We start from the raw sequence: 23,653 nt of genomic DNA, 5'->3' as shown, positions 1-23,653 counted from the left end.
TTTCCCCGCTTCTTATTCCCGCAGACTGCCAATCCAAGCAGCCAATAGGGGGCCTGACTAGAGCTTCTTTTTACCTGATTGGCTTAGAGTTTTGCAGCCGCCCAGACAAACTTGCCGGGGATTGGTCAAGCCTTCAGTTTTGAAAATCGTAGGTTTCGCCCGCGCTGTGAGGCCCCATTGCTTCCCAGGAACCGTGAGTCCCGGAGTTCGGAAGCTGAGGATCTGGGTGGGTGGGGGGTTCTGCTAGAGAGGCGGCCGGACTTGGATCAGAGCAGCACTTAGGAGACGCGGTGCAGTCGAGTGAGTGCGCTCGGGCGGCCGGCGGGGGTGGGGGATGGTTAGCTATTTGTTACCCCTCTCGACAACCCCGGACCGTGGGCGCGACCCCCCGACCCCACTTTCGGCCTGGGAATGGACAGGTCACCACTGCCACGAGTCGAGGTGAACAGCCTTGGCCCTGGAGCCTAAGATGCTCTTCCACTTAGGTCCCCAGGTTCCGAGAGAATAACCTCGTCCCCTCCCGGTGCCTACCCCCTTTGTACCTAGAAGGCCCTTTGTTGACCTGGACGCGCAGGAAGCGCACACCGACCGTGTTGTGTGATGGAATTATGCCAAGTGGCATTTCTGTACAGTTAACCCTCGCCCAACACCTCCCCCTCCAGCTGAGCAGCGTTTTAAACTGACCATTTGCAGAGGCCAGTGCTGCCCCTTATCCTGTCACTCCGCAAGCAGTTCGCTGTCAGCATTCAGTTCTGTTCAGTCACTGTGGCCTTCTCTGGGGGGGTGCCCAGAGTCAAAACTTGGCGCCGGCCTTTCTGAGGCTGAAATCGAGTAGGCAGCTTAGCTTGTGGTTAAGAGGACCGTTTAAGTCTCGGCCCCAGGTTGACTTTGAGTTACCGTCTCTTTGCCTCAGTTTCCTCATATGCACATGGGTATCCTTGAGGTTGTGGTGAGAATTAAATGTTGCCTGGCCTGGGCATGGAGTAGGACTCGGTAAAGGGGAGCGGCTATTATGACCATTCTACACTGGGGTGTGGTAGAGGTTAGGTGCCCAACTTCCTGCATCCTTAAAAGAACAGGCGTTGCAAAAAACGGCAGTGGGGCCTCTAGTCTGATGTACGGTGGGAGGGAAGTATTGGGAGAGACAGATGAGCTCCCTCCTCTCTTGGTGGGATGTTGGGTGCTTGGGGTTTGTGCACAGGTTCTTACATGGGCCTCAGTCTTGGTACACTGGTTGCTCCTTTGTCAGGGTCACCTTTGTCCTAACTTTGGGGACCCCTTTTAAAGCTGAGGTCATCTTCCCTGTGGAAGAAGCCCAAACACTTTTTTTTTTGCACTTGACGAAAGAAGCTCTCACTCACTTTGCCGTTTTGAACAAATACTTAATAAAACCCCACACGACTGCTTTCTGTAGCTCCTCTTCGAACCTTTGTTTTGGTTTTGGCTTCCTTAATCCGTTGTCTCTTTCTTGGCCTCAAACTGGGGTCCTGCACTTTGCCAAGGCTGAGCTCTGGGGCAGAGGGGCTGGAGGGAGCCAGAGGAATGGCAGCAGAGAGGCCATGCCCATGAGTGAGTGGCTGGCTGCAGAGCTGTCGCTGTCCAAAGCCTCTGCAGTCCTGCCCATGGGCCCTGCCGTGGTTAGTGCTGCTCTTGGCATCTAGGAGCAGGACGAGTGTGGTGTGCCCTAACCTGTGTAGAAGGAGCTTATTTGGTGTCCCTGTGTGTGGGGGTGGGGTGGGGGAGTACCTGTAGGATGCTTATTTCTAGTGTAGAGTTGATAGGTGGATTAATTCATTCAACCAGTATTTCTTTCGTGCCAGGTACTGTGCAGCTACAAGCAAGACAGGCAAGGGCTTCCTCAGGGAGCACATGTTTAGGGGGCAGAGATAGGCAGTAAGCAAACACCCAAGTGCCGTACAGAGAATTGGAATGGATGAATGGGATCATGGTGGGTGGTCAGGGCCTCCCTGAGTTGCTGAGATCCAAGTGACGAGGAGCGAGCTGTACAAAATAGGAGACAGAAGATTCCAGACAGGGCAGCGCTCGTTCAAGGAACAAAAGTGGTGCACCCTGGAAATCAGACCCCAGGAAGTCTCAGGAGACTGCATCCTGGCCTGGTGTTAAGCTCTATCGGGTGTCAAGGGGTGACTTAGCCCTTCCAGGAGCTTCCGTCTTTGGTGGGAGGCTGAACTTTGTGTGGTTCTTGGTTTAGAAGGGGTGGTAGGTGATTGCCATGGCACGAGACGTGCAGTCTTATTATGAGTTATGACCTTCAGCCATTCACTTGTTCTTTCATTCATCCACCCAGTCGGAATCTTAACCGCGACCCTGCTGTGGCTGTAATGGAACGCTTCTTCCTTGCCTGAGGCTTTGGTGATGATAGTATAACCAGGTCTTAAGGAGGATACCTGAGCTGCATGTTTTTCAGACATTAAGAGAAAACTCGTTTTGTATTTACCCCTACCCAATGTTTATAGATGAGTTTTCTTAAAAATAAGACATTGCTTATCCGTTCCCCTCACATTTACTCATCTATTTCTAGGGCGTGTCAGCTCAAGGGAGAGGATTGTGGGGTCCCCTCGGACAGGAGCATGTCTCCCCTACTTTCTTACTGACTCCTTTGGAACGCAGAACCCCTTCCGTTCACTGGCCTCTTGAAGAGGCAGTTGGATTCGATGTTCTTTGGCCTGAGGCCTGGGGTCAGCTTGTATGTAGCTCAGGGTAGTTGTAAGTCCTTGGTTACCCACAGGGAGGAAGAGGAGAGTCCACGGGAGAGTAAGAGCAGGAGAGTAAGGAAGGCAGTTGGCCATGCCTTGTCATTTTGAGCCTCAGAAAAGGCCATTTGTAAGGAGGACGGTTGATACCAGAATTGGGTGGGAGGTGTGGACTTACGGGGACAGCGTGCTGTGAGTGGGTAGAGGGAAGACGTTTGAAGAGTGTGAGTAGAATTCTTCTCTTATGGGCCCTTATTTTCGCAAAAATGAGGCTAATGGATTGGTACTTGGAACTCTGCATCTCTGGGGAATGGCTATGGACCGGGCTGGCCCTGATTCAGGCACTGGGGGTTTTGTGGCGATAGGGGATGGGTGCTATGGCGTGGCAGGCTCTTCTCCTGGAGAAGGTTCCAGTCCCCAGCCCTGAGCCCTTGTCCCTCTTATCTCTACTCTCACCAGACAGAGCCACCATGGGGACATCAGCCCCTGGGCCCATTCACCTGCTGGAGCTGTGTGACCAGAAGCTCATGGAGTTTATCTGCAATGTGGACAATAAGGACTTAGTGTGGCTCGAGGAGATTGAGGAAGAGGCTGAGCGCATGTTCACCAGGTGAGGGTGGAGGCGTTGGCGGGCCCCTGGCTGCTGTGGCCTTGGGGACACAGCAGTCTACTTCCCCACCTGACAGGCAAGTCAGACAGCTAGGCTGCCAGGGGTCTCTCCTGAGTGCCCAGTGTGCTAGGGGCCCAACGTAGTATAATGGGAAGAAGAAGGAGAAGTGTTCGGCCTCAGAGGATGGAGCCACACATGGTTGCCTGGCAGCTTTGTTCCCCTGCTAAATTTCTGGGAGGAAGGTCCCGAGTGCCTGGCAGGGGACTTGCACAGGCCCTTGGAGAGCTCTCTTGGTGCAGTCTCACCAGCTGGACCTGTCACTGCCAGGAAATGGGTGGGGGCTGGGTTGGGTGGGGGAGGAGGCCAGTGGTTCCCACGCAGCCACGAACATCATACTCCTTGTACCAAACAGAGAATTCAGCAGAGAGCCTGAGCTGATGCCCAAAACGCCTTCTCAGAAGAACCGACAGAAGAAGAAACGGATTTCTTATGTTCAGGATGAAAACAGAGACCCAGTCCGGAAAAGGTTGGAGGGATTGGGGGCTGCCACTAGTCAGGGGACGGTCAGCTGGCAGGCGGGCTCTGGAGGCTGGGCGCTCACCGGGAGAGTTTGATTGCCAGGTGTTAACTGGGAGCAGAAGCCTGCAGGAGTGGTGCTGGGTACCATGTGGGTCATGTTGAGGGACAAAATGTCAGGGGGAAACAAAGCGGGACCCAAGACCGTGGAGTCCAGAGCGCGTCTGTGTGTCGTGGGGAGGGGAGGGGATAGTGGTGTTTGATCTGGGCCTTGGAGGATAGGAAGGGTTTCTGAAGGTGGGAGAAGAAAGAAAATGCAACCTTCTGCTTGGGTGAGAGTGACCAGAGTCGTGGACTGGGGGTCTGTTGCTCATCCCCCTGTGCTCTGCTTGTTATGATGCCCTTGGAATGGCTTTGGCCACTGAGGTCAGGAGGTACACCCTGGCTTTGCCCCTTAGTAGCTATTTGTCCTTTTGGTAAGTTTCCGCCTCTCTGAGCCTGATTCCTTAAATCTAAAGTGAAAATGGTCCCTGCCTCTCAGGGCCGTCTTGTGGATTAAGGAACCTGAGTAAAGCCTCTAGCAGGGTGCTTGGCACAGTGTGACCTCAGTCAGTGAGAGGTTTTAATCTTTCCAGCCGTTCTGTAAGGACTGGCATTATCCCCAATTTACAGGTAGGAAGACTGAGGCTCAGAAAGAAGCTGCCCGGGGTCTCATGGCTGGGGGTGGCAGAGCCTGGACTAGAACTCTGGTCTTCTGCCTCCAAGCTCCACTTTATATGTCTCCTGAGCTGATGGCTCCTGGGGAGACTGGTGCCTCTACTTGAATTTTGGGGTGCCTGCTCTGCGAGAAGCGTCATCTCAGCTTCTCGGCTGTCTTTGGCAGGTTGTCCCGCAGAAAGACTCGGAGCAGCCAGTTGAGCTCCCGGCACATGCGCAGCAAGGACAAGGCGGAGCAGCTGGCCACAGCGACAGGGGAGAACGGCCCTGTCCTGCGGCGGGTGACACGGGCTGCAGCCGCAGCTGTGGCAGCCAACATGGCTGCTGCTTTGCCCACCCCGGAGTCTCCCACAGCACTGAGCAGGAAGCCCAAGAATAGCGTCGCCCAGTGCCAGCTGGTGCCCGTGGTGGAGATCGGCGTCGGCGAGCGCCGCAGTGCCGAGCAGCACCTCAGCGAGCTCACGTCTGCCCGGGCTCCGTCCCCAGCGCCCACTCCAGCCACAGCCCCTGCCTCCCAGAGCACCTCGATTTCAGACAAGGAATCAACACCCAAGAAGTCAGGGGCCGGGAGACTGGAGTCTGTCACTGTGAGCTCCCTGATGGCTACACCCCAGGACCCCAAGGGCCGAGGGGTCGGAGCAGGCCGGTCCGCCTCCAAGCTCAGGATTGCGCAGACCTCCCCAGGCCCACAGGACTCACCTGGCTCTCCAGCCTCCCCGTGGCGGGAGCGGGTGCTGGCTCCCATCCTGCCAGATAATTGCTTGACGCCCAAGGGCTCCTGTAGGGACCCACACTCAGTGCGGCGCAGCCTGATTGGCCCGTCCTCCCCGGGTCGCCAGGCCTCTCTGTCCCAGTATTCCCTGGCAGCCAAACCGGAGAGCACCGTCCGCAGGTCAAGCAGAAGGATTGACAAGAAGGCCGCCAAAGAGCCGCCCCCCTCCGCCCGCATCATCTGTGAGTCTGGGGGCTCAGCAGTGGTGGGCTGCGGTGGGCAGTCCTTGGTAACCAACTTGGCTGGAGGGGCTCTGGGGCACCATCGAATCTAGCAAGAAGCTGTCTGTATAGCACTTTCTGTGATGACGTAAATGCTCCATGCCTGCTGTTCTGTACGGTAACTGCTGGCTACTCACATGGCTATTGAACCCTTGAAGTGTGGCTAGTGGGACTGAGGAAGTAAATTTTTACTTTTACGACGCTTTACTTAATTTAGATTTAAATAGCCACACTTAGCTAGTGGCTACTGTATTGATCGGTGCAGAGAGATCTCAGCCATCCCTCTTGTTTTACAAACGAGGAAACTGAGGTCCAGGGAGGATGACCATGGTGTCCCTGGGCTTAAGCCATGCTGAGACTTGAACCTGGGCCTTTTGCTGAGGCCCAGTGGGTTCTCCTTTCCTCCTGCACAGGCTTTCTTAGATTCATCACGGTTGTGTGCTGCTCCTGTTAGTGAAACTGTTTGGTGTGGAGATAATGAGGGTAAGAGGTATGAATAGTCATCCCAGCCAGCTCACTCCAGGAGGGACAGATAACTGGGTTTGGGTCCCCACTCAGCCATTTATCTTTCCTGTGACCTTGCACGGGTTTCGGGAACTTCTTCCTGGGCCTCATTTCCTCGTGTCAGCTGGGGTAGTAACAGCCTCAAAGGGTTGTTTGTGAGGTTTTCTTTGGCTAACCCACTTAGGGTACTTGGAGCAGTGTATGCCATGTAGGAAGGGCCCTGTAACGTTCGTTGTTTTTGTCATCATTGGATCCCACCTCAGGGGACCATTGTCCCAGTGGGACCAGATGCTATGAGCCACAGAGGAGGACAGGCAACTCTTAAGAGTCAGGGCTGGTTGCATGGAGGAAGTGAGGTCCCCCCAGGTGGAAGAAATGTGGGGAAAGGTATCCCTGGCAGATGGAACAGCTTGTAGGAAGCCCGTGAGGCATGAAATGGCAAGTGATGGGGTATCTGGGGCTCATGGACCACACAGGGGGCTTGGGCTTATCCTGCTAATGTGGAGGGTGTGGTCCCTTGATAGTTGTGGGCAGGTTCCTGGCACTGTGCAAAATGGCCGGGTGGGAAGGAGGCAGGGAGACCAGGTAGGAGGCTGCTACCAGGAGGGGTCCAGCCAGAGGATGGAGGGGCAGTGGTATTGATGGGGAGGACAGGCTGGGTTTTACATTAATGTGTATTAAAATTGTAGTTGACATCTCTTGGTACTTTAAGATTTACTCGTATAAAAGTCAAGGTTATCTCATTTGGTCCTTGCAGCCGCACTGTTAGCCTGTTAGGAGTTCTCCGCCTCACAGAGGAAGAAACTGAGGCTTAAGGAGGTCACTGAGCCTGTAAACTGGGAAGCTGGGGCTTGAGCCCCACGTTTCATCCTTTCTGAGCCAGCAGCCACTTGCTGAGGAGGCCTGGTGGAAAGCCCTGGGGTGGGGTCAGTCAGGCAGGTTTCTTTCCCACCTGGGGAAGGGCTTGCTTTGGGTCATGGGGCTCAGGCACATGAAATCTCGGGCATGTACAGGCTTGCGGTCTGGCACACTGTCCATATTTGGGTCCTCAGAAGGGCCGAGACGATTCTGACTTGCCTCGGAGATTTCCTCAGGCCTGACTCTGATCCTGGGAAGGGGGTGGGCGAGCCCAGCGCTCCAGAGGGAGGAGGGCGGAGAGACTCTAGAGGCCCTTTTGTGCTTTTTGGCTCTGATCTCCCAGTCTGCAGCACTGAAGCCATCCTGATTGTTCCTCCCCCTCAGCCTTCAGATTTGATTTGCATTTCACCTAAGCCTGTCTGACTCGAAGCCCAGGGCTCTCCACCTTGAGGTGGAAGGAAGAGGGTGAGGAGGGAGATAATTCTAGTCTCATCAGAAAAATCTTCAGGTATTAGGAAGCTGTGAAACTCATAGTGGATAACTGGTTTCCAAAATTATATTTTTCACTTTCTTTTTTTTTTTTTTTGGCTCAATTTTTTTATTCTTGACAACAAATACTGTTAGTTGTTTTAAGTGACAGGCTCACTTTGTTCATTTTTAGGAAAATATCTGCCAAATACCCAACCTTAAATACCCACAGCTTGTCATTTGTCCCTTCAATTAAAAACAGTGTTCCATGGGAAAAGCGGCTAGTTTAGCTGGGAACTCACACATAAGTGCTCTTTGCAGACAGAGACTTGGGCGTTTTCTGTACTTCCTGTTGTATCACACAGAATCTCAGAAAGATATGTACTTTAGTTTAGAATTAATAAAGTGACTAGTTTCTACTCCATCATGGACATTCTTAAGTAAAACTGGGCATTTCTATCTTATGAGTATGGAGAGAGTCTATCTGGTGAAGGGACGGGTCTCTGAAAAGGAGAGGGTCTTGCTGTGGACTAGGAGTGGCCTTGCCTCCACCAGAGCCTGGTTCTCTGGACCTCTTGGAGTGGTGCCTGGTTGGTTTCCAAGGTCATTTGTTCCTTTGTTTTCCCCTCAGGTCACAGTTACCTGGAGAGGCTCCTGAATATTGAGGTGCCCCAGAAAGTCAGGTGAGTTCAATTCTAGGGCTTGGGGACCTTCCCAGGGGTGGATGGCACACTGGGGCCAGGTTTTCCTGGGTTGCCCCAGGACGGAAGCATTTCCTATGCCCGAGCCTTCCCTTCTCCTAGGGATTGCTCATGGGCTACCCACTACTGCTGCCCTGCTCCCTGGCCCAGTCTAACCAGGTAGTGATCGAAATGGGTGTCAGGTCATCATTTGTCAGTATCACTTGTCAGCCCTGGCCTGGCCTTGACCCCTCCAAGCCTTATCATGTGACGTGGGCTCCATAGGTTATCAGATCCAAAGGTCTATGGATGAGCTACTGCAGCTGTGAAGAGCGATATTCAAATTGGGGTGGGTAGAATGGGACCTGAGGGTGCTCCCCGCTTCAGGATTACACCCTAGCACTGTTTGGGGCCAGCAGTCTTTGTCTTAGAGGCCACATCCTGCCATCACTAAAACTAGGCCCACACCTTTGTTTTGGAGCAGAGCATCGGCGCTTGGGATGGGGAGACAGAGCTGCTGGCTTTGCTAGCCCCACAGTGTAGGCCTCAAATGAGACATGGCTCATCCAGGCCCCAGGGGTTGAGGCAGAGCTGAAAAGAGCTCACATCCCAAATCAGGCCCTGATGGGGGTGAGAGGAAACCAGATTCAGAAGCTGATAGCTCAGGCAGCAGACACTCCAGGGAGCCACTGGTTCTGGCTGCTGTCCTCCCGTCCTGTCTGGGTTGTGGGTTGGTACCCCAGGCCAGGGCATCTGACATGGACCCCTCCTGGAGCTCTACTCCAGGGGTTAGGGGAGGGGCTCCTGTGGGGATGATTTGAGCTGGGTGGGTCCCACAGTGTCTCCTGCTCTGCTTTCAGCCCCAAGCAGAAGGAGCCCAGTGAGGACGCTGAGCTTGTGGAGGCACCTGAGCCGGAGGTAAGGTTGGCAGACCAGGGAAGGAAGGGCTTCAGGGCTTCGGGACTTGTGCGCTCCCCTGTGAGTCCCAGGTGCAGACCCCTAAAGCCTTGGTTCTTCCCCCAGGTCCCCAAGAACGACGGGAGTACCTTGTGGCCCCACAGTGCCACCAAGATTGCCGTTAGCACGCCCGGCCCGCGGCCTGAGGCTAGTGGCCAGGAAACTCCCTCGGAAAGGCAACAGGGTGAGTCTTCCTGGCCTGCTTCATGCAGATACCTAGGGCCATGTGGGCCTTGGTGGCCTCGGCCTGACTTTCGTTGAGGCAGAGGGAAGCTCCATTTTCTGGGCTGATAGGCTGACTATAAATGAGACCCAGGTGTGTGGAGATCTCTTCTGAGTCCGTAGGTTTCATCTGCCACCTTTTGTTTGGCTGGAGCTGCTGCAGTGCCGTGGGAGTGGCCATGGCGGGTGGTGCAGGAAGCAGAGGAAGGTGAGAAGGAAAGGCCCGAATTGGGGCATTAACGTGAATGTGCCAGGTAAAGGCCTTGAGCCCCATTCCAGGAGGCAGCAGGAAGAGCTATGTGCTGGGGGCTGGACGCCTGGCCTCTTGTTTTATCTCTGGCGCTGGCTTACTTCTCACCTTTGTGGGTGTCCCGTCCACAGAGATCGGGAAAGCTGTGGGCTCTGGGCTCTGGCATCCCCAGGCTGCCGGAGGTGCCTCGGGTCCGGCTCACATCTCCCTGGTGGGAAGAGCACTGTAGCTGTGAGGTCTTGAACATGGCTTCCCCAGTAACCCCGGCTTAGGGACAACGGCCATGCGAACCTCATAGCCCCCAGGGGGGCTGCAAGGACACTTTGGAATAAAGAGTGTCAAAGAGTGGCAGGGGAGAGATCAGTGCTTTCTCCTGGCAGTGGAACAAAATATGCTTTCCCCACGCCCCGAGGTGGACCCTGCAGAGGAGCGCTGCCCTCTTCCCTTCACTCCAGCTCCAGCTGAAAGGACCAGGAGGCGTGGGCTTTTGAAGCCCATTAAGGGGCCTGTTAGAGCTTGCAGCGTCCCTAGGTTTCTGCTCCTGAAAGAGAGCCCCAGCTCTCTGTTAGAGGTGTTTGGGTCCACCCCGGGATGTCCTGCTGTTCCTGTCACAGGCCAGGCAGGGGGGTGAGGGGTGTATGGGCTGGGGGTAGCACGCTGGGCTCTGTCAAGGCCAGTCGGTGCTAAGGCTGGTGCTCCTGCCACTGGCCACCCTGGGGTCTGCCAGGAAGAGAGCCTTGCCCTTGCTGGGGCTGCTGCCGGTGGACACCTTCCCCTGACCCCTCCATGCTGTCCCTGCAGCCTCACTGAAATTGCTCTCTTCGCAGAGATCAAGACCGACCAAGCAGATGGCCCCAAGGAGCCACCCCAAAGTGTTAGGTTTGTATTTGGGAAGGGATGTGCAGGCCATTATTTCAAGGGGCCCAGAAGGGCATGAACCACACGTGCTTGCTTGGGGTGAGTGGGCATGAGGTCAGGGGCCTCTGTTTCCTCTTCAGGGGTGGGGCCTGGTGCTCTGACTTAACGAAGGAGGTAGCTTCGTGCTACCTGGGATGAGCCTGGCCCGGGAGTGAGCGACTGGATCCAAGACCCCATCCTTCTGTGTCCTCTTAGTCATGTGACCTTGGACTGGTCACTTCCCTCCCTCTGGTCAGGGAGACCCCACCTCTGCTGTCTAGAGCCCTATGGGCTGGGCCCTGTTTTGTTCATAGAGGCGACCTTTTATGGGGTGTGGCTGGGGCTCTGGAGGGGTCCCCAGCATCAGGCCTGTGATGCTGCTACCCCCCCACCCCCGCAGGAGGAAGCGCAGCTACAAGCAGGCTGTGAGTGAGCTGGATGAAGAGTTGCAGCCGGAGGACGAGGACCTGCAGCCCCCCAGGAGCAAGACCCCGTCCCCTCCCTGTCCAGCCAGCAAGGTGAGTGGGCATGTGCCCTCCCTTGGTGCCCCTGCCCCGCCCATGAGTCCTGACCCTGGCCCGTCTGCAGGTGGTGCGGCCCCTCCGGACCTTCCTGCACACCGTGCAGAGGAACCAGATGCTCATGACCCCGACCTCAGGCTCCCACAGCAGCGTCATGAAATCCTTCATTAAGCGCAACACTCCCCTGCGCATGGATCCCAAGGTGAGGGAGCCGTGTCCCAGGCCGAGCTTTGCTAGAGCCGGGCCGTGTGGCTGGAGGCTCCAGGTTGTCCCTGAGGTCGCTGGGAGCAGCATGGGTCTAGGCCAAGGCAGGTGTGACCTGGCGCTGGTCAAGGGCCAGCTCAAGCCTCTCGGGCCATGGGCTGCCTCGATATCTGGGCACTGTCCTGACCTCTTGGGCTCTCTGCTGTGGCCTAGATGCTTGGCCAGCTCAGGGTGACCCCTGGGTCTTGGGCGCTGGGCTGGGAATTTGGAAATTTCCCATCCTGTCCGTCCATCCCACACCCCCAGTGGCTTGAGTGGTTAGGGTGAGGGACACATGGGGATGCTTTCACTTGTTGGGGACGAGGGCTGGGTGAGACGAGAGGAGGTGGTGGTGTTGCTGGCATGGCTAGGAGGCTGGCTGGCTTCAGGACTTCCCCTGGCCTGGCATTAACCCGCGGCTTTTTCCTTGTCTCCTCTACAGTGCAGCTTCGTTGTAAGTAAAGCCTTTTCCTGTCCTTGTAACCTAGCTCCGCCTAGCACTTAGCTGCTGTAGCCCTGTCCTTGTAAACTGACAGCATCCGTAGAAGCACTAACGTCCTAAGCGGGAGTGTTAGGTGGGAGGTGAAGCACAGGTGCTGGGGGGGGCGGGCTGGAGGCGCCCGCGGTTTTGGAGCCAGGACGCCCTGGCCGGTGTGCCTTTGACTCTGCTACCAGGAGGAGGAGTCCTGGAGCCTCCCTGAGGCAGGAAGAAGCAGAGCGGGTGACCTGTGGCTGTCCCCCAGGACCACAGCTTGAAGTGTGTCAGAGCCGCCTCCCTCCCGCCCCCCAGCACTGGGCATCCCCTCAGAGTCTGAGGCTGCGAAGAGAACAGACAAATCACAGAGCCACGGAGATTTATTGGGTCACACACCTGAGCTACCGACTTGGGGGGGGCAGAGCAATGGGTGGTTGAAGGCCGGTTGCGGGTGACGATGGAACCAATCGTTAGCAGTGGCCTCTGGAAAGAAGGCCACAGAAGCTGTTCTCTTCTCAGTCACCTCAGAGCTGAGCTGGGCCACCTGCTGTGAGCAAGGAGACACAGAGAGCTGGGACCTGCTGGGCCCGCAGTCTTGGCTCCCGGGGGTCTTCCGAGGTGCAAGGCTGCAGCTCCTTCGTTCCTTTAGTTCCCACTGGTGCTTTGAAGGGCCTCCTGCTAGGAGGGCTTCTGCTTTCACCAAGGACCTGGGGGCCTCAGCAGCACTGCGGTGGGGCTTGGCAGGTCAGGGGGCTTCCCAGCGACTGGACATGTGGGGCCTGAACTTGCCTCTCCTGCCAGGAGGCTGGTCCCCTTTGGGTGGCCAAGGTGACGACTTGCCTTCCCATATGCCAGCCGGCGGGCTCTGTGGCCTTATGGGCCTGTTCTTGTGCCAGACCCCTGCTAGGCACTTGGGCCCACAGACTTGTTCCTCCTACAGGGCACTACTATGCCCCACCCAGGCTGATCAGAGCCTTGCGGGGCTTATGGGGATGACTGAGAAGCTGCCTTTTCCTGCTTTGGGGAGCCCAGGTCCTGCCCAGGCATCTGGTAGGGGTAGGACAGTCCTCAGTTAGGAGACCAGGGAGCCTAGAACAGGGGGCTTGGGGCCTTGGACCATTTTTTTAACCTTTGGGCCTAAGTTTCCTTGGTTACAAAATGAGACCAGATGTCCTTTCATAGAGATTGGATGAACCAGACCCCGAGTACCCAGCATGGGGCCTGGCATGAAGGGAGACTGCTCAGCTGAAGCCCCTGGATGCAGAAGGGTCCTCACAAAATTTTGGGTTCCTCCCACCTTCTGCTTTGGCTTTGATGTGGCCTCTGGGGAACAGGGACAACCCAGCCCACCTTCAAGGGTTGGGGCATAGAGGAAACGTGGATTCTGTGACACAAACAGCTCTCTGTACAATTCATAATACAAGAGGATAAGTTCTCTGACCCACGTTGGGAAATGTTAGCACTCAAGTTTCGGGACAAAAACCCGTTTTGCCAAGCCCTGTTGAAAGCAGGAGTCTGGTTGGCTCTCAGGGCAGGAGGAGAGGGTGGTGTGGTGAGGGAAGTAGGATGGAGGTCTGGCCTCTTGTTGGTCTTCCCTGGGTCTGGGCAGTTGGAGAGCAAGAGCTGGCCGAAGGCCACCCACTCCCTGCCTGTGGGGGCCTCCCTAAGGCCAGCGTCATCCTCCAGGCCCTTCCTGTGCCCAGCGCAACTTCTATGGCTCAGGGTCGTCTCTCTGCTTCCCTCTCCTTCTTTAAAAAAAAACCCACCCTTTTGTTAAAAAAAAAGAAAAAAGAAAAAGAAAAAAAATTATACAGTAAAATTTGTTAAAAATTATATAGTAAACTCTATACTTTGTAAATGTTCATTTGAACCTGTTTTAGTATTCCATTTTAATTTGTCTTCTGTGATTTTGCTGTCATTTTGCAGGTTTTTTTACCGGTTGCTATAGGCATTACGTACTGAACTTTCACAATCACTTTAGAATCAATTATCTTATCAGTTCATTTGGAATTAGAAATCCTACTGCTCTCTCCACTGTATGCTTTCCTTGTCTTACATATTAGATCTCCACACGTTGAATAACCCTCAGACAGTGTTAGAACTTTGCTTTCAACTGTCAAATGTTTTAAAGAACTCAAGAGGAAAAGAATAGTCTCTTGATATTTACCCAGATATTTATTATTTCTATTGTTCTTCCTTCATTCTTGATGTTTCACGTGTCCCTCTGGTATCATTTCTCTTTTGTCTGGAGAGTGTCCTTTAACTATTCTTTGAGAACAGGTCCACTCGCAGTAAATTCTCTAGTTTTCCTTCATTTGTCTTTTCTTGGTCTGACTTATTTCGCTTACCGTAGTGCCCTCAAGGTTTATCCATGTTGCCTCAAATAGCAAGGTTTTAATTCTTTCTTATAACTGAGTAACATTCCATTGAACATATAGACCACATTTTCTTTATCCATTCATCTCCTGATGGACACTTAGGTTGTTTCCCTATCTCGGCTATTGTAAGTAATGCTGCAATGGACATGAGAGTGCAGACATCTGTTCGAGTTAGTGTTTTCATTTTCTTTGGATAACTACCCAGAAGTGGAATTGCTGGGTCATATGGTAGGTCTCTTTAAATTTTGGAGGGACCTCCATACTGTTTTTCATAGTGGCTGCTGCAGTGCTATTTGGATCTGCCCACGGTTAGCCAGTCAGCGGTCAGTCTGGGACCTAGCAGTGAGTTAAAATTCTCAGGTCAGTGAGTTAAAATTCTCAGGTTTTGCTGTTATAGTTAAGGTTAGATCCATGCCTCTGCAGCTTGAGGCTGAGCCAGGAGTTTAAAAACAACCTTATGGTGTCATTTTCTCCATCTCTCCAGTCCTTTCTGCTTCTCTGGGGCTCCCCATTCTGTGCTCCAGGCAGGAAGCTGGGACTGTAGTTATCCTGCTCTGCTGTGTGCTTCCATGACTGCATCCAGGGCCATCTGGCTGGAAGACAGAAAGGAAAGAGCAACAGTGTCTTCCCTCCCTTCGGGATCGCGGCTTCGTAGTGTAGAGGAAGCTTCTCCGCCCTCAAGTGTTGATTGTGCAGGTTCCCATAACTGCTGTGTCTTGGTTGCCACACGATGGCTTGTGGGCTGGGGCATGAGAGAGAAGAGAAAAACAAAAACAGGGTTTCTGCACCCTCTGAACGTTAGATGTCCCCTTTCTACTCCCTGAATCAGAACTAGAGGGCTTTCCCTGGAGTTCTCTCTGCACCCTGGTGATCCCTTTGGGGTTTCAGGCCTCACTGAGTTTAGGCTGGAGGAAAAAAATATGTCAAACTCACTGCTGGTTCAGTTATACTTCAAAGGCTGCTCTTCCCCGATCTGCCTGCTGCTGTTTCCTCTGCAGAGCCCTCAAATATGGCTGTTAGGCTTTAAAGCCATGTTCAGTAGGAAAGAGAGAGTGGAGTATGTCTGCTCTATTCTACCCGTAGCTGGAGCCCGCCTCTCTACCTTTAAGGATTGTATTACTTTGGGGCCAGATTTCTAGGTGGGAAATCTGCAAAGTCAGAGGCCAGGGAAGAATGGACAGTAAATAGTGCAGGGAGAAAGAAGCCTATGGGTGGCTGAGCCCAGAAGTAGGAATCTGATGGGAGCCAGGTAGGGTGCTGGGTGGGGGGCTCTCGTCCGGGTCTCAGCCCCCACTCTCACCCCTTGACTGTTCAGGGACACAGACCCCACCTTGTCCTTGGCTAGGGAGGGCTTGGAGCCCTGCCTGTCCTGCTGGTGGCCCACTGCTATGGCCTTGCGCCTGTGGGAGGCGGGGGGTGTCCCAGTGTCATCTGCTGAACAACCAACTGGTACTTTTAAATAGTTGTTTTTAAAATTGTCATGTAGCTGTATCCACAGGAAGTTTGGGAAATAAAGGAAAAAATGCCATCCCTAATCTATCTTGCCGGTCTGTAGTAACCTCTGTTAGCACTTGGCAATATTTTCTTTTATTTTTTTTCAACTATTATGAAATAGCTGATATACGTAAGAAACAGAGAGAGAATGAGAGAGAACATACACAGAGTATAAAAGTTATAAAGCGTAATAATAATAAATTCCCAATCTCATTCTTCATTCTCCTTTCAAATGCACTTTTACATAGTCATTGTCAGAGCATACATCCTCCTTTGAACCGGAGTTTTGGCAGGGCTCAGTTGTGACTCAGGCCCTCGGGAGGCCTTAGGGTCCCCCCAGAGGAAAGATGGGAGCCCCAGACCGCAATCTGGCTGGGGACAGAGGTGTGTGTGAGGGTGACCCTGCCCTCAGAAGCAGCCTGATGCTGCTGCCCGCCTGGTAGTGGCTGTGGGCCTGGGGCCAGCTGCGTCCCTGGCCCAGCGCTGGGCTGTCCTCGCTCACGCCCTCGCACCCCCAGGAGAAAGAGCGGCAGCGCCTGGAGAACCTGCGGCGGAAGGAGGAGGCAGAGCAGCTCCGCAGGCAGAAGGTGGAGGAGGACAAGCGGCGGCGGCTGGAGGAGGTGAAGCTGTAAGTGGCCCGGCCCCTGGCCCCCCGGCCTGACCGCGGTGGCCCCCCCTGACCACCCTATGCCCACAGGAAGCGCGCGGAGCGCCTCCGCAAGGTGCTGCTGGCCCGGGAACGGGTGCAGCAGATGAAGGAAGAGAAGAAGAAGCAGATCGAGCAGAAGTTTGCTCAGCTCGACGAGAAGACTGAGAAGGTACGAGCGTTGGGCTTTGGGTGGCCTGTCCCCTCCTGGGGCCCAAGCAGATCAGACGTGGGGACCCAGGAGTTACGAGTGGACCCCTCGGGAAGTTATGGGTTTGTCGCCCGGGCACCCTCTGCTGTCCGTCACAGGGGCCCCGGAGTTGGTTCTGAGCCAGGCCGAGGGCGGAAGGTCTCTGCTCTGGACCTACCAACAGCGCTTTGCGGGTGGGTGGGCCGATGCCCCCGGGCAGGCCTGGCTTCCAGGCGCCCCCTCCCCTGGGCTATGAGGAACATGCTGGGTCTGCAGGGGCACGGGGTGCCTGTCACAGAGTCCTGCGCCCCAGTCTGCAGGGGTGAGTGAGGAGGGCTTCTCCAATGGGCACCTGTGGGTGGGCTCTGCAGGCCAAAGAGGAGCGACTGGCTGAGGAGAAGGCCAAGAAAAAGGCAGCAGCCAAGAAGATGGAGGAGGTGGAGGTGCGCAGGAAGCAGGAGGAGGAGGCGCGGAGGTTCAGGTGGCTACAACAGGTGCGAATGCAGGTGGACAGAGGGATCTGGGCCTCAGGGAGGAGGTGGGGCGGGATGGGCTCTGCCTCAGCCCCTGAGGAATGCTGGGCACACCCCACATTGTTGGGTTAATTCTGGTGGGTCTGTGACTTCAAGCCCTGAAGAGGTTCAACAGATAGGTGCCTTGGAGACAGAGATGGTGACAGGAACCTGCTTCCCGTTTTCTGTAGAGGTGGCCGTTGAGGGTTAAGCGCATGGACTCTGGAGCCATGCTTGCAATCTTCGCTCTGCCCTTTATGAGCTGTGTGACCCTGGATCGGTCACTCAAGGCCAGAGGGCTTTAGTGATAGGCTCCAGGATGTACCCTTAACTAAACCTGCAGCAGCAGCAAAAGAAATGGTCACAAAATGCCTTTTCTGGCTGGTGGTGATGGAGATTCTGTGGCGCCTTGCTTGGGGTCACCCTGGGCTCAGCCCCTGACGTTCTCTGATGTGACAGGAGCCTGGGCTTCCAGGAGGGAGCAGCCATCCAGCCTGCCTCCCCACCCTCCTTCCCAGACCTCTCTCACGTCTCTCCAGCCCAGGCCTGGCCTGAGCCCCTGAGCTTGCTCTCCATTCACAGGAGGAGGAAGAGCGGCGGCACCAAGAACTGCTGCAGAAGAAGAAGGAGGAGGAGGAGCAGGAGAGGCTGCGGAAGGCGGCCGAGGCCAAGAGGCTGGCGGAACAACGCGAGCAGGAGCGGCAGCTGGCGGAGCAGCGTGAGCAGGAGCGGAAGAGGGAGCAGGAACGGAAGAGGGAGCAGGAGCGGCTCCAGGCTGAGAGGTGAGGGAGCCCCTCGGGCCAGGCTGGTGGCACCGCCCCACGGGGCCAAGGCAAGCACCCTGCAGTCACACCACCTGCCACCTGTGTGTGTGTGGATGAGAGAGAAAGCCGTCCCCTCGAAACAGCCGCCATCTTCACTTGGGGGTTTGCAAAAGAGGGACAGGCTTCTTTTGGCTCCAAACCCAGAGGCTCACAGCAGGCAGAGCACCTGAATGTAGTGCGTTGGCTCTGGGAGCTTGCAGGGGTCACAGGCAGGGTCACTTGGGGCTTGCCCTTGGTTCTGCCTTCAGCTGGATGTGCTGATGCCTTTGGTTCATTTTGTCCTCAGCTGACATGGAAGTAGGGGGGATGGGATGAGCCAGTATTTCTCAGCAGGACCCCCATGGGCATTTGGGCAGCTTCTTTGTGGTATGTTGCAGGACCTTCAGCATGCGTGGCCCCTGCCCAATAAATGTGCCTCCCCTGTGTGATGAGAACTCAGGGTCCCCCACCCCCCCACCATGTCCCGACCACCCACCTTGGGAACCATGGCAGATGAGCCCTGAGGTCTTCCAGCTCTCAGAGGCAGAGGTGTCTGAGAAGCAGGGAAGAATCCCACATTTAGTTCTACAAGCCTTTATCCGGGGCCTTCCCTGTGCTTGGTTGTACGGGGCCCTGGGGATCCCGGGGAGGACAAGCCACCGTCCCAGTTGGCCAGGGTAGGTGGGATCTGTGCCTGTGAGCGTAGACAAACCTGCTTGCTTATCGCCATGTAGACACAGAGAACCGTGCCCATGTGTGTGTACATGGTGGGTGTACCCCAAGCTCGGGCCTAGCAACTGCGTCTTTCCTGCCTCCATCTGCCTCCTCAGAAACACCAGGCAACACTTTTCCCGTGTCCAGCTTTGGGTGGCTGCAGGCCCAATGGAGACGTGGGGAGTCACAGCCAGAGGACTGGACTGCACTGGTGCCCTCGCCCTGTGCTGATTGATTGATGCAAAGGTGTCTCTGGTCCTATGGCAGAGTCAGAGACAGGAATCTGGGAAGGGGACAAAGGGTGGGTGGCTGAGCAGCTGATGTGGTTTAGAATTGCATGTGGGCTGGGCAATGCCAGGGTCTTCGAGGGGTGAGGGTGTGATAATGGGCATAATGGCAGCTTTGGTGGGTACCGAGCTATACACTTTTTATTGTTTAATTGTCACTTGATGGCCCTTGTGGCATAGGAACCAGTAGCTCTACTTCCTGGAGGGGGAAACAGGTGCAGAGAGGTTAAATGACTTGTTTGAGTCACAAGCTAGTACGTGGAGGCGGCTCCAAGGCCCACGAACAGCCCAGCCCTGCTTCATGCCAGGCTTGGAGCCCAGTGTCGACCCTGTGGGTCAGGCCGGATTATCTCATCTGATTCTCGTGACTGGAGGAAAGGTGTTATGAACCCCACTGTACAGCAGATGACACTGAGGCTGAGACCTCGGTTGTGTGCAAGCGCGGGGGCCAGATGTGATGGACTCCAAAGCTGAGCGCCACCTGCACCCTCAGTGTGCACTTGACTAGCCCTGTGGGTGCAGGCATGGCTGTTGGCTCTTAGTCGGTGTGCCCAGTCTGCCGTTGCGTCCTCTACAGTGAGTGCTGATGGGCCTGGCTTCTGTGTCAGGGATGGAAACAGGGCCAGGGCTCGGCTTCCTGCCCTGACAGGCTTTTGCTCGATCCTCAGGGAGCTGCAGGAGAGGGAGAAAGCCCTGCGGCTCCAGAAGGAGAAGCTGCAGAGGGAATTGGAGGAGAAGAAGAAAAAGGTACACGGGAGCCGGGCATGTGGAACTCGCATGGGATCAGCGCTGAGCTGTCGGCGCTGAGTTGTGGGCTGGGGAGGCCTGAGCAGTGGCTTCTGGGGCAGGAGCTGCCTTGGCTGCCTGGCGTCGTGGGGTTGGCATGGGGGCAGGGGAAGTACATACACCCAGTGTCTTAACACACGGCTGGCTGCTGGTCCCAGGAAGAGCAGCAGCGCCTGGCTGAGCAGCAGCAGCTGCAGGAGGAAAAGAAGAAAGCTAAGGAGGCTGCAGTGGCCAGCAAAGCCCTGAACGTGACCGTGGACGTGCAGGTGAGCTGGGGCACCGGAGCACAGAGGGCCCCCAGCCCTGACTATTCTCTTCCTAGCAGCTGGAGGCACAGATAATTTATTAGAACCATGAGAAAGAAAGGAGACAGTTGGCCCAGTAGTTTTTCCTATTTTTGATAACATAGATTCTTTCTTATCTAAAAATGGAATTTGTTGTTAAAAAAAAAAAGAAACAAAACTTTATGACAGTATAAAGTAAAAGAAAGGTACCCTCAGATGAAAACTCTAAGTCTGATGTATGTCTTTCTATATTTTCACACATATAAACATTTTGTACACCTTGACACAGACATACGCAGAGTTTTGAATGAACACAGAGTATACGAACTGCCCTAGTCTGTTCCGGCTGCTGGAACAAACTACCATAGGCTGGGTGGCTTCAACAACAAGTATTTATTTGAGCCTGGGAAGTCCGAGGTCAAGGCGCCAGCAGATTCTGTGTCTATTGGGAGTCCTCTTCCTTGGTTCACGGATGACTGGGCCTCGCTGTGTCCTTACATGGTGGAAGGGGAGCGGGAGCTCTTTGGGGTCTCTTTTCTCAGGGCACTCATCCCATTCATGACCTAATCGCCTCCCAAAGGCTCCACCCCCCACTAGATGACTCCACATTTGGGACGGGGGACACAAACACTTACTCCATGATAGATACAGTTTGGCAGCTTGATTTTTTTTTTCTTCCCTTGTTTTCTTTCATTTAGTATATTGTAGACCTTTGTCTATTTCAACACTTATAAATCTCTTATTTTTGACGGCTGTTAACTAGTCAGTTGCCAGAATTTCTTTAACCAGTGCCTATGGACGAGCGTTTAGGCTACTTCAATTTAATGTCTTATAAACAAAATGTGCTGTGAGGAAGGGTTTAGAGTGTAGCATTAGGAAAGTTGGACGTTAGTTGAACGTTCACCTATACAGATGTTTAAATGACAGTGGAGTCCCAGGAGCTGTTCACGGCAGACACACTGACCTGGACGTACATTTGCAACTTAACTTTAACATGAAAAAGAAAGATACAGAGCTGTGTATGTGGTGTGACTTTTTTAAATTAAAAAGCGACCCTGAGCCTTTTGAGTGAGATGAGGCCGTGGCCAGAGCCCCAGCACTCGTGGGTGGCAGGAGGCACAGGAGTGGGGCGAGGTGGAGGCTGACGGCCTTGTCTGTCTTTTCCAGTCTCCAGCTTGTACCTCATATCAGATGACTCCGCAAGGGCACAGGGCGCCCCCCAGGATTAACCCGGATAACTATGGGATGGATCTGAATAGCGATGACTCCACGGATGACGAGGCCCATCCCCGGAAGCCGATCCCTTCCTGGGCCAGAGGTGAGCAGGGCCGGGGCTCTCTGGAGACCTGGGTCCTCACGTGTGCTTTCTTGGGCCCTGGAGGGGGTGGCTCGGCGGATGCAGGTGTCGGCAGGCTGTTGTGCCCGTGAGTTGGCAGCTTGACACGATGGCCTGATGGGCCTGCGTCGGGCCTTGGGATGTGCCCAGGGAAGGGTAGCCAGTGCGCCCATCTTTGGACCACATCTGTGATGTGGGGCACCTTTGTTCTCCACAAATATCTTCAGTTGCGGCTGGCTCTGGGCACCATGGTGCTGGGGGTTCTGATGCGGGTGCTATGCCCCTCCATGGAGTCTGCCCAGCAGGCCAGGTGACACTTGGACCCAAATCAGCAGCCTGGGGCAGGAATAGAGCTGAGGGTAGTAGCGGGGTTAGGCAGTGCAGGAAGAGCTCAGGCTGGGGATTCCAGCCAGCTGGGGCGGGGGCAGGGCACTTGAGCAGGATTTGACCCTGGAGTTTACAGAGCCCAACTCTGGGCCCCAGCATTGAAACAGGAGTGTGGGCGAGCGTGCCTGTGTGGCCTGAGGCCTAGGTGCAACGCCTGCCAGCAGTACAGTGGGGCCGTGTACACAGTGGGTGCTTTATAGTTTGTAGGGCTGGGGGTCAGAGTGGGGAGCAGTCTCACTCCCCTGGGGTCAGCACTCTATAGAAGGCCACTTGCTCTTGTGCGTGTCACCTCATTTGAACCCCGCAGTGACCAGAATCTGATTTAGCCTCCTTAACTACCAGCATCAAGTCATTTGGGAGGTGGTGGCATGCAGGAGTCAGTGTGGCCAGGGTGCTAGGTGATCAGCAAAGCCACCTAATCATAGTTGATCTTCAGCAGCTTACTTAAGCTCTCGGTTTTCTCATCTGTGAAATGGGCGTGCTAAGTAAGGGTTACTGAGGATGAAGTGAGTTGGTATACGGAAGGCAGAGCAAGCTGGGCACACATCCCAACTTCTGATCCTCCCGTGTCCCCCTCAGCCGTGGTGGCATGGCTGTGTGCCACCCACAGCCTCAGTCTGCACCCTCCACCTCGGGGCCTCTGGGCTGATGAGATGAATAGCCGACCCAGGCAGTCAAGGATGGCGTCATACGCTTAAGTTCTGGAGCTAGACCTGTCTCCAAACCTCGGCTCTGCCAGTTACTAGCTGCGTGCCTTGGGCAGACCTCGCCATTATAAAATGGGGGGATAAAAGGCCTGGCTCCCAGGTAGACGTGGGGATAATGAGGTCAGGCAGTGAGGGCCCAGCCCAGGGCCTGGCCCCTGGGAGCTCCTGAGGACCCGTGTTAGGCTAAGAGGATGGCAGGGGGAACAAGTGATGAGAACACTACCAGGGTCTGGTGATGGGGTGAGGTTCGGACTGAGTCCGAGTTGTTCCAAGATTTGTGCCCGAGAAGCTGCCATCCCAAAGAATACACCAGCTGGCTGAGAGCGAGGCAGGTTTATTGAGACTTACTGACTGGGGAGAGTCTCCGGTGGCGGCCAGCCGGAGGGTTAGTGATCCATCCGCAGGCAGAGAAGCAGCAAGGTTATATAGGTCCAGCAAACGAAGAGCGTTCCGTGGGAGAAAGCATCTGGCAGGCCCTGCAGGCCTGCTGTCATGTACACAGCGGCCCAGGGAGCTGGGAGACCTTGACTGCCGGCCAGCTCATCTGCCTGTGGGCCGGCTCCCTACAGGAGGAAGATGGGGGTTCAGAGGAACTGATACGGCAGGACGTGGGGCATGCTGGCATGAAGAGGGTGGCAAGGGCTCTCTAGGTGGGGCAGGAGCAAGAGGAGGCTCATGGGGAGTCCCCGGCAGTGACGCGGCCCTCTGCATCCTGCAGGCACCCAGCTCAGCCAGGCCATCATCCATCAGTACTACCACCCCCCGAACCTCCCCGAGCTCTTTGGAACCATTCTCCAACTGGACTTGGAGGACATCTTCAAGAAGAGCAAGCCTCGCTACCACAAGCGCACCAGCTCTGCCGTCTGGAACTCGCCGCCCCTACAGGGCAGCAGGGTTGCCGGCAGCCTGGCCTACAGCCTGAAGAAGTACTGAGGCAGGCCCGCGGGCCTTGTTGGCAGTCTCAGCCCCGGTCTCTCTGTCTGCCTGTCTGTCCACCTCTCTGTTGATCTGGTGCCCTCCTGCCTGGTATTCTGTCACTGAGGGTTTGGTCACGTGTATATAAACGTTCTCTGTGTGCTGCAGATGGAAAGTGGCCCAGGCCTGTTTGGAGGCTGCGCTTGGTGGGTGTTTGGGGAAGTGCCAGGCCCAGCCTCGCTTGGCCCGCAGGTAGCACTCTGTAAATAGATGGATATAATTCAGACGAATTTTAGCCACTGGTGTTTGAGAGCTAGATTAATAAAGTCTATTCCTTTAAGTCTGCTGTGGGTATCGTGAAGACTGGGGCCTCAGCAGAATGCCCTGGACCCTGGCCCGGTAGCTGTGTGTCTCGAGCTACCTGATGGGCTGGAGGAGCGAGGCACTGTTCCTTCTCCAGGGGTGTGCTTCAGGGTCATCAGGGTCCCACCCCAGAGAGGCTGATGCAGTGGGTGATCTGATGGCATCCTGGGCAACCCTGAGAAGCACGTCAGCTGCTCTCGAGGGGGCAGGTGAAGGTAATTCCTGA

The 23,653-nt window shown here is 55.1% G+C and overlaps 1 protein-coding gene across 3 annotated transcripts; it reads left to right on the top strand.

Moving 5' to 3' along the window:
• Nucleotides 1-153: 153 nt before the first annotated feature.
• On the top strand, nt 154-23,404 carry INCENP (inner centromere protein). Of its 3 annotated transcripts, none has more exons than XM_033120390.1 (19): nt 154-193; nt 3,174-3,324; nt 3,737-3,850; nt 4,724-5,511; nt 8,012-8,063; nt 8,921-8,978; nt 9,084-9,201; nt 10,317-10,368; nt 10,787-10,904; nt 10,975-11,109; nt 11,593-11,604; nt 16,016-16,125; nt 16,195-16,315; nt 16,705-16,827; nt 17,428-17,627; nt 19,318-19,396; nt 19,594-19,701; nt 20,887-21,037; nt 22,868-23,082. In XM_033120390.1, exons 2-19 carry the CDS (start codon nt 3,185-3,187, stop codon nt 23,080-23,082), a joined length of 2,694 nt encoding a protein of 897 aa, XP_032976281.1. In that variant the 5' UTR covers nt 154-193; nt 3,174-3,184. The 3 variants fall into 3 exon arrangements, with proteins under 3 accessions (XP_032976281.1, XP_032976280.1, XP_032976282.1); XM_033120389.1 differs by having other exon boundaries at nt 155-300; nt 22,868-23,404; XM_033120391.1 differs by lacking the exon at nt 11,593-11,604 and having other exon boundaries at nt 155-300.
• Nucleotides 23,405-23,653: the final 249 nt, after the last annotated feature.

The sequence above is a fragment of the Rhinolophus ferrumequinum genome, chromosome 11 (assembly GCF_004115265.2).
Source record: "Rhinolophus ferrumequinum isolate MPI-CBG mRhiFer1 chromosome 11, mRhiFer1_v1.p, whole genome shotgun sequence".
NCBI lineage: Eukaryota > Metazoa > Chordata > Mammalia > Chiroptera > Rhinolophidae > Rhinolophus > Rhinolophus ferrumequinum.
The sequence above is the reverse complement of the archived record's forward strand: the minus strand, read 5'-3'. Positions and strand labels throughout refer to the sequence as shown.

What these genes read in the sequence shown, in the direction of transcription:
- INCENP (XM_033120389.1), top strand. Translation starts at nt 3,185, where the DNA reads ATGGGGACATCAGCCCCTGGGCCCATTCACCTGCTGGAGCTGTGTGAC. An exon ending in GAGCCACCCCAAAGTGTTAG is followed by an intron (nt 10,369 to 10,786) that starts GTTTGTATTTGG and finishes CCACCCCCGCAG; the next exon opens with GAGGAAGCGCAGCTACAAGC. An exon ending in TCGACGAGAAGACTGAGAAG is followed by an intron (nt 16,316 to 16,704) that starts GTACGAGCGTTG and finishes TGGGCTCTGCAG; the next exon opens with GCCAAAGAGGAGCGACTGGC.